General features: G+C 32.6%; 1 protein-coding gene across 6 annotated transcripts in view; it reads left to right on the top strand.

Moving 5' to 3' along the window:
- The window catches only part of LOC108694185 (E3 ubiquitin-protein ligase AMFR-like), a 9,525-nt gene extending 358 nt beyond the window's left edge, over positions 1–9,167 (top strand). For 3 of the 6 annotated variants that reach the window (XM_018203515.1, XM_018203512.1, XM_018203510.1), the window contains exons 2-8: positions 3,109–3,417; positions 5,059–5,316; positions 5,549–5,704; positions 6,406–6,728; positions 7,244–7,634; positions 7,764–8,005; positions 8,226–9,167. In XM_018203515.1, coding sequence (XP_018059004.1) covers positions 3,160–3,417; positions 5,059–5,316; positions 5,549–5,704; positions 6,406–6,728; positions 7,244–7,634; positions 7,764–8,005; positions 8,226–8,421 — 1,824 coding nt within the window. In that variant the 5' untranslated portion in view covers positions 3,109–3,159 and the 3' untranslated portion in view covers positions 8,422–9,167. The other 3 variants (XM_018203511.1, XM_018203517.1, XM_018203516.1) reach the window with 3 other exon arrangements.
- The last annotated feature ends 804 nt before the right edge of the window (positions 9,168–9,971 follow it).

Here is a 9,971-nt window from a genome sequence, read left to right as displayed (position 1 = left end):
AGAGAGAGAGAGAGAGAGAGAGAGAGAGAGAGAGAGAGAGAGAGAGAGAGAGAGAGAGAGATTGTTCGTTTCGCCGTCCGTGCTAATCGATGCTGCAGCGCGTCCGTATTGCGTCAATCTTGGAAGTCTTCCATCGAGATTTCGCGGCACGTTTATGATGTAGACGTACTCCTCGAGACTCACAAGGCGAGCCTCGGGAAACGCTTGAAACGGACTTTTGCTCGTGCGTAAGTACGTTATGTGTCGTTAATAGACACGCTGTTCTCTTTCTCTCCTTTTTCTCACCGGTCTATACCTCCCCGGCTTCGGCTCCGGTGCATTCAGGTGCATCGTTGCTCTTTCCCTCGCGTTCCCTCGTGACGCGGTCACCGCGTGCTCCAGCGTGTTCAAAAAAATTATCATCAGATTTACACGGTTTGACACAAGTATTTGGCATAAAGTGCCACGGTACAAGTGCCGTTATCCGCATCAATTGGCGCTAACATCTTGTAGGTATTCCTGGCTGCTCCTAGCTCTCTCCATCCTTTCTTCCTTCTATCATATCAAGCTAATACCAAGCCGGTACAAATAAATAACAAAGTTACATTGATTTTCTGTTTCGTCTCTGTGAGCATCGTGTTGAAATGCTCGTGATGTGCCCAAAGACCGGACGTCTTGTGGCAAATTACAAATGCACCAGGCGCGATATTTTATTTACAGATGGCAATTTATCTTGATGTTAATAAACAAGCGCATATGTCATAATTTACTCGTGATAAGATATTTGCGGGAGATATTGCACTGAAGATATTGCACATGACGAGAATCACGTTGTATTGCACACATACTATCTAATTGTAAGTACCTCTCGCCAAGTTCCAAATATAAAAGCATCTAGGCTAGTTAGGAAGAAACATAGCTGAAACGATTGGATCAAATGTCAACAGAAAAAGAGAGAGAAAAGAGAAAGAGATGGAGATGTTATCAAATTACCGCTAGTAGCAGCAAATAGCAGCAAGCAGCTACAGCATTTGTGGCGCCTTAACTCTTTTGCCGACTTTGCCGCGTGAAAGGCGCTTTCTATAATTCTATCCAATTCTATCTGTGACTCGCGCGACTAGCACGGCGCGACCCATCGATCAATGTTTGGCGTAGATAGAGGATTCACCACGCTTAAAACTCGCACTCAGTCTCCAAAAGCAAGCGGGGATATTTTGTTCCAAAGGACATTTCCTTTCCATTTTTTTAACATGCTTGATCCGTAATTCGATCCTTGCTGTGCAATCTAATTACTTCCTCGCCGCGACTACCTAATTATTATATGATGACGGCCACGTTTAATCATCTAGAGGCATTAGATCTTGTCGTCGAAAAATATCGTGTACGATAGATAACACTTGTTTATATGCGTTTCATTATATTTTAATTCTTCCTTTTTTCTGCTCCTCGAATTTTTCTAAAATAACGTCGCTACATTAGAGAGATCAATTGCTATTTGTGCAAATACCAAGTAAAAAAACATGTTGATGGAAAGAGTGCTTTAGAGTGTGTTTGGCAGAGAATACAATGTTTCGATTTCTCACATGTTATATTTCGAGAATCGTGTTCAATCTAGGTCAAAGTTTAAATCGACTTGGAGATTTTAAACTTACTTCCGAATCGACACTGTCAGCAGGCTTTATATTTTTCTCCGATTATTTTTTCATCTTATTAGCTTACTATTACTATATTACTATTCGCGACAAGCTTTTAGGGTCATGTTATTATCGTTAAAATCAAAACATTCGAAGATAAGATAACAAGTAATGTTTTTATATAGTACATTACAGATTTGAATAGCGCCTGATAAAACGAATAACGGTTGTTTATTTTCCTGGGATGGTTTTAAACTTAAACGTCAAAATACAGTCGATATATTAAACGTGTATCACCAATTAGGATGTATAAATATATATAAATTACGATTGGTAAAAAACATGCGTAATTGATATTTTTAATATGTTTTTTTTATAGTACTGTTTAAAGCATATTTGAAGCATTAAAAATATATTTAAGAAAAAACACAATATATTTTATTCCTAAAAGAAAAACATTGATCTTTACCAACTCTGGTATAAATGATAGTAGTTAACCACGAGATTGAAGTATTGCGTATTGTTGCGTGACTATCACAATGTAATATCGTACGACATTCCGGTGAAAACTCCATCGTTATTGTTATTCACCGAATTAGTTGAGTGAATGAGTGAATGAGAGTGAGAGTGAGAGTGAGAGTGTGAGAGAGAGAGAGAGAGAGAGAGAGAGAGAGAGAGAGAGGGAGAGAGAGAGAGAGAGGAGGAAGGGGTTGGCTCGAAAAATAAATTTTCGAACCTCTCTTGTCCTCGAAACGAATTCGTTTCTTTCCCCTTTTTTTCATCACGGGGAGTAACGTTTACTTTGGTAAACATCAGAATATGGAGCACCGGACGACCGAAGGTTGTGCCTCATCGTACTATTATACTATACATATACAACAACTGCCGTGTGCAATTGGTGTTATAACGTCGTAAGCACGGCTGGCGTATGCCATATGCGACGCGCATTATATGTATATATACGTGGCGATATGCGGAGTGTGATGCAGAGCCGAAGCGATCAACGCGACGTGGATTTGTCGCATTCGATATCGTGCAACTATGCAGCGCGATAGATATGCATTGAGTCACATGATCGCCGTATTGTTTTACCTCAAGATTATGCCTCACTTACTTTTTTAAACGTTACCAAACGCACCTGCAGTTTTATTTCTCGAAACTTTTCGAAAATCATCATCGTTATAAATATATATAGCTTCATTCTAATATTACAGTATTTTGTCAATATTAACGATGCGATAAATGATTTTACGCAAATCTCATATAAATAAATATGCGTTTATTGAAAATGTCATGTGTTTGTCGAGATTATTAAATTTGATAGAACGACATTATTTTTTTAATGTAGATTTTATTACTTTTTTGTTTGGTTCCTTTTTTAAATTATATATAAGATTTGAAAGATTAGAGGATCTGTTAAAACTTGTAACGATACTTGATTGCAAAGAAAATAAGTCTTTAGCTATGAGCTGTGACTAAAATTTTTTGATTACAGATTTAACAAGTGTTTTAACACACAAGTGGAAATTCCGAAATTCTTCCAATCATGCCGATGGAATTTTTGGAGCGGTTACCATTTCCAAATCTTCGAGTGTATGCCGCCATAAGCGTCACCATACTTTCCTTTTCTATATACTATGCCACTCAAATAATCAAGGATCCTGCTTGGAAAACGAATCATACGCATGTTGATATCGGAGTCCATTCTGGAGATGACATTCTCGATCCGACTGATCCGAGAAGTCTTGGCACACACTTTAAAGAACTCTTGGAATGTATGGTGATGGAACCTGTCTGTGTTTGGGTATGTTTATTCCAAATAAATGAATATAAAATTAATAAGTCTAATTAAGAGTATAATAAAGCCTAATACATAAGCTTTACGCATTTTTTAATTTTCTTTCGATATTATATCATATCGTTGCACTTTTGAAAAACTTAGTGTCAGAAACTTCGAAGAGTAGATGGCATTGTAAAGTTTTATTCTTTACATAATCTATTGCCTTTTATAATTAGCTATAAAGTAATTTTCAAATTATAGTTTGCATTGTCTTCTTGTCTTCTATCTGTATATAATAACTAATGACCATCTGTCTTATCAAGCGAGCTAAAGCGAGAAAAAAATAATGATAAAATTGATAAAATGATCAAATTGATAAATTGGACCAAGATGTGTTTTATGGATTGTTTAATAATAATTTAACGTAATAAATTTTCGATCGCGATCAAATCAAATAGATTATAAACAATTCCGTTTATGCCACACTTGAAGAATATACTTTTTTTTTAAAGCAGGAAATTAACATTCGTGACAGTCGGTAGCAGAACGCGCTGTCTTCCTCTCTTATGTCATTACATGTTTCATTATAATTGTCGTATATAATTGTCAGACAAATTATGCAGCTATCGTATGATTTGTTTGACGATTGTTTCTTTCGAATAAATATTCCAAATTGATTTTTGCATTGCGTTAGATTCACACTATGATTTATCTGCGGTTAAATACATTAATTTGTATAATATAATATAGAAAAAGAGCTACATCTCTTTTTTTAGATTATTATCTTTTAAGATTGAAATTTCGATCGTTATTTATATTTGTTATAAAATTATTTCAAGTTTAACAATTATCAACAAGCGAAAAATTGTTATGTTATGTTCTGTAAATTATTGTAAAACGTTCTTTAATTATATTTATCGCTTAATTGTCAAATTATCTTTACGAGTCAATAAAGATATTCAAGATGGGTGACGTTATACACCAAATTATACACCAAATTTTCTACTATTGCAATTAATTATTTTGTAGATTTAAGAAATTATTTCGTTTTATCAATAAAATGACATTATTGAAGATTCAAATGTTTTCCTATTCTGTATGTATATGTGTGCGCGCGCGCGCGCGCGCGCGTGTGTGTGTGTGTGTGTGTGTGATAAGGAAAAAAATTTCCATTTCGATGTGTATATCAAAATTTTCTAACGAACACCTCGAATAACTGCAGTGTATTTCAAAATTTTGTTAGCGAGACATTGAAACGGAGAAAAGTTTCAGCCTAAAATTAGATGGCCTTTCTATCATTTGGCAATGATTAGGCAACATTTATTTAAACTATCTGTCGTCTATTTAGAATGCGCATGTTAGAAAACATTTATTCATATTATTTTTGATACAAGATATAAAAAATAAATTGAGCAATAAAAAATGTATAATTTATTTTTTTATTTTATTATAAAAATTTAGTTTAATTATCAGTGTTAAAAAAGAAGCATTGAATCAGATTTATAATTTATATTTTAATTAACATTTTTATTTCTCCTAAAATTAATAAATTTTTCTCTCTTAAAAAATTTCAACTATATGCATATCTAAAATTATTTTATATTTTTCACTTAATAATGTTATCAATTATACATCTCTTATAATTTGTTTTTTTATGATTTACAGACTTTAGTCAACATGGCTAACTGCATGTTGATTCTCCTTGGCAAAACCATCCAAAAGCTTGTATTTGGCGAACTACGTGCCTCAGAGAACCACCATTTGAAAGACAAGTTCTGGAATTTTCTTTTTTACAAGTTTATCTTCGTTTTTGGAGTTTTGAATGTACAATACATGGACGAAATTGTACTCTGGTGTGTATGGTTTTTGGCGCTTGGCTTCCTGAGTCTTCTTAGCCAACTTTGTAAAGATCGATTTGAATATGTGAGTATAATGAAGAAATATAAGACATGTCACAAAGGCAATTAACCTTGAAAATATAATAGAAATATCTTTTATATGACTTTGCGTGCTATATAGATTTATATTAATTTAAAATAAGCACATTCGATTCTGGAATGTTTTTTTGTCATATTTTATAATGATTTTAATCAAGTACCATTATACTATGTCTCAAGAAGTATATATATTATAATGTATAATTTTTATATTTTAGCTGTCCTTTTCACCCACCACGCCAGGATGGAGTCATGCGCGACTTCTCGTATTATTGGCGGCAATACTTGTGCTATCTTCCTTCATGCTTTTATTCTGCATCGCTGCAGCTTTCTTTTTCATATCTTTCAATACTTTTGCTTTTATGGCAGCTGAGGTAAGCAATGTAACAGTTAATTATTTATCGACATCAATTTTATGATCACTATTTATAAACTATTCAATTTCGAGTATCACACACACACACACACACACACACACACACACACACACAATATGTCCAAAAAGTTCTTAGTAAGGCTTCTACATACAATAGTTCCCTTTCTTTTGATACATTTAATAGAATGGTACAATGATTGAAAACTATTATAATATTATTCTTTCGGAATCGTCTTTTCCGGAAGAAAAGTATTATGATAGCTTCAATCACTGTAAAGAGGAGGAGATCATGTAGATATCAATAAAACTGATGTTTTGTTAATTCTTTTAGAATTTTTGTCTGAGAATTTTTCAGCCAGAATTCAGAATTTTTCATATTATGCGCGCGCACATGTGTGTATGTGTGTGTGTGTGTGTGTGTGTGTGTGTGTGTGTGTGTGTGTTTATGTGAATTGTTCAAATTCTTTGTTAGTTAAAATAGTTAGTTTAAGTAGTTAGTTTTGAATGAACATTGGGAAAATATCAAATCTGTCTGTCTAAAATATTGGGTCCGGAAAGTTCGTGCCGATGTTGAAGAAAAATTGAAACGCAGAAAATTTAAATTTTAGTATACATTTATTAAATTATATAAGTTAGTCGGCACGAATTTTCCGGACAATACAATATAATGACTTTATCTTATAATTATTTGTTCTATAGTGTATTCTACTTGGAGTCCGTACGATTCACGTGATGTTACGCTATTTGATTCACCTGTATGATACTCGTGGTGCCGGCACTTCGGCGCAACGATCTTGGGATAAACGTGGTCCATTGACTTACTATACGGATTTGATTTCGGAATTAATTGTGCTGGCAGTCGACTTTTTTCATCATGTTCACATGCTTTTGTGGAGTAACATCCTTTTGAGTATGGCATCGCTAGTAATATGTATGCAATTGAGATATTTGTTCTACGAGATACAACGGAGAATTACAAAACATAGAAACTATTTGGCTGTACTAAATCATATGGAACAGAAGTACGTAACGTGCATTTATACATAATTAGGGGCAATTTTATTATTTTGATTTTATTGTATTATAATCTTATGCATTATTTTAGATCTTGTGCATTATTTTAGATTTTATTTATAAAATTATATTAAATAAAATCAAGTACTTTATAGCGTATTAAAAGTCCATAGATAGAATGTCATATATTTGCATCTTATTCTGGAAATTTTTCTTACACACACGCACGCGCGCATATATACGCATATATACACACGTATATATATATATATATACGCACAAATTTTAATGAAAATTCCAAATATCATCGGAAATTCGAATATTAATTATAATTTCTCTTAAGCTTTATCTTTGATGAAATAATAAATTGTAATAATCATATAACATTTTATATTGTTGCAAGTTTGCATTTTATTCTATTTTTTTTTAAATATATAAGAATCTATAAACTTCTTTGTAATCGCGTTAAATTACAAATAATCAATAATTTTTTTTAGATAAATAACTGTTTCAATATTTTTAGTTATCCAATGGCATCACAAGATGAGTTAGCCGAAAACTCTGATAACTGCGCCATATGTTGGGAGAAGATGGAAAACGCTCGTAAATTACCCTGTACGCATTTGTTTCACAACTCATGCTTACAATCTTGGTTAGAACAGGATACATCATGTCCCACGTGTCGATTGGGTTTGAGTATGCAAGCGAATCATAGAGAGAACACTCTAGAGATACCTCCTGATCCACAAACCCCTACGAGAAGAAATAGTAACCATTTTTTCCTCTTTCTCGATGCATCGAGATATGTATCTTGGTTACCTAGTTTTTCCGTCGAGGTCTCGCACAACAGATTACGTGGTAACATATCTACATTTGCACATACTAATTCCCAGATGGACGCAATGGCGAGACAGGTAATATATACATATAATATATGTGTGCATGTGTGTCGACTTTATTATGTATAAAGAATGTAAATCAATTTTAAATTTCTTATAGATCTTGTAAAAGAAAAAATTTATTCTAACAAATATATTTATTAGGTACAACTACTTTTTCCTCATTATCCTCGCAATATAATCCTAGAAGATCTTAGAATGACTCGATCGGTTGAATGGACAATTGAGAATATACTTGATGGAATATTAACTATACCACACCATTTAATCGAAGAACCGCAAGAAGAATCCGTCCCACAAATGCAAACGATTGTGACAAATATTACGCCCAGCTCTTCGATCCAAAATTCATCGGATCCTAGATTCGATATTCCTTTTGCCGATAGGTAAAAAAGACTTGAAATATTAAGAATATAAATATATTAAGTTATATCTTTAATATTATCTGTATTTATACGTTAAGAAATATACGGTACCCGATCTATTAAAAATCTAAAATCGTAAATCGAGATGAACATGTTTTGTTATATTGCTCATACTCTAGATATTCTAGGATATTTTATTTTTCATGAGGTAAATCTACATGTAAATATATTATTTTTATAGTGGAGAAGAACCTTCGAGTCTTGGTGGTCGTTTTTCGAAATCATCTGCTGAGAGAGAACTTATACTTCAACGACGAAAAGAACATATGAGATTAACAGCACGGAGAAGGTATTTGGAAAAACATCGGAAATCCGAGATTGATTCGACAAATTCGCAGATAACGAATACTGAAAATATTGAAAATACTATATCCTAGATATAAGCAGAAATAAGATTGATTAATATGATTTTGAATTCAAATTACTCAGAGCTTCGTAGTTGATATGAAATTGACAGATGTACATTTTTTTTTTTTTTTTTTCGAATACGAAATAAGATTGTGGAACAAAGCAGTGCATATTTTTTGTTTGTTGATGACTAATTATTAAATATAGCAAGAGCTATCGAAAAATCTCTTTGTGTATTTAATAATTAGTGCTTTAACCTTCTGAAAACAACAAATTAAAGTCGCAGTCAAGAGATTAGATATGACATTTAGAATATTGAGAGGTTGTGAACGATATACTCATGAACGATTAGTATTGAACCAATTACTCAATGCCATCAAGTTATGATGAAAGCTACAATGAGACGACTAAATTATAATAGAAGAGGTTAAGATTTTTACGTAATTTAAATCAATGCTAATAAATACCTACAGCAACATGTAATACACACGCGTATTAAAAGAAAAAATTGTTAGAGAGAGAACAACTTTATTGGATTTTGTAAAGATCTTAAGCTGCATTGTCGTCCACTTTCTAACGAATTAAAATTTTTGTTTTAAAGCTTTCTACTTTTCTTTTATATTTTGCATAATTTGTAAAATAATCTTTATAAATTTATAAATTGGAAAGAGAGAGGGAGGGAGGAGATATTCGATTATAAATAGGTACATTAAATGTTAATATAATGAATGTATTTAGTGCCATAAATAAATTGAAGTGACACGTGCCAATTTAATGAGCATGGATTCAGTTGTGCTCATTAAAGCTTTATTAGTTGTTTCTAAAAAAGAAAAAGGCACGGGAAATTTAATTAACTCTTATCCTACAAATACGAGTTACTAGTGACCGAGTGATTCCTGTTATGCAAGTTTATTTGAGTTTTTCGGTAATTATAAATTATACTACATTTTATTATTTTCCAAAATGAAATTCCAATATTTATTCTAGAAAGTATGTTAGTGAATTTTTAGGGATTTTTTTAATCATTCAGAGGCGTGTTCGGATTCTCATCTGGGTGTTCTTCGGGTGTCATCCTTGTTTAACGTTCGTTAAATAAACAACAAGGATGATATAACATCCAGGGAGCACAGATAGAAATTCGAATATGCCTCTGAATAGGAAAATGAATGGCATGAAAAAAACGACGGATCTAGTGACTGTTTGTATGAATGAAGCACTAAATTCCTTGTACGGTAAGAATTAATTTGGGTATTATGCCCGAGTAATCGAATTTCCCACACAGTATACAATATCTACAAGGTATTGTATAAAGTGGCCACTCCTTTTTATCTCGTAAACTAACAGAAATAGACCTAATAAATATAATAAATAAATATAATATCAAATTAAACGATTTTACTACGATATAATAAAAGTTGTCACGCTCGTCCTAATGAGTATCCAGCAAACGAGAATGGATTGAAATAAATTAAAATGGATTCAGATTTTCAGAAATAGGGATCCATGAATATTAAAATGAATCCTTTTCAATCTAAAAATAATATAGTATTTTGCATTATGAATGCTGCTCAATTCAAAA

The sequence above is a fragment of the Atta colombica genome, unplaced genomic scaffold (assembly GCF_001594045.1).
Source record: "Atta colombica isolate Treedump-2 unplaced genomic scaffold, Acol1.0 scaffold116, whole genome shotgun sequence".
Lineage (NCBI taxonomy): Eukaryota > Metazoa > Arthropoda > Insecta > Hymenoptera > Formicidae > Atta > Atta colombica.
This window is presented reverse-complemented; position numbering and strand designations above follow the sequence as displayed.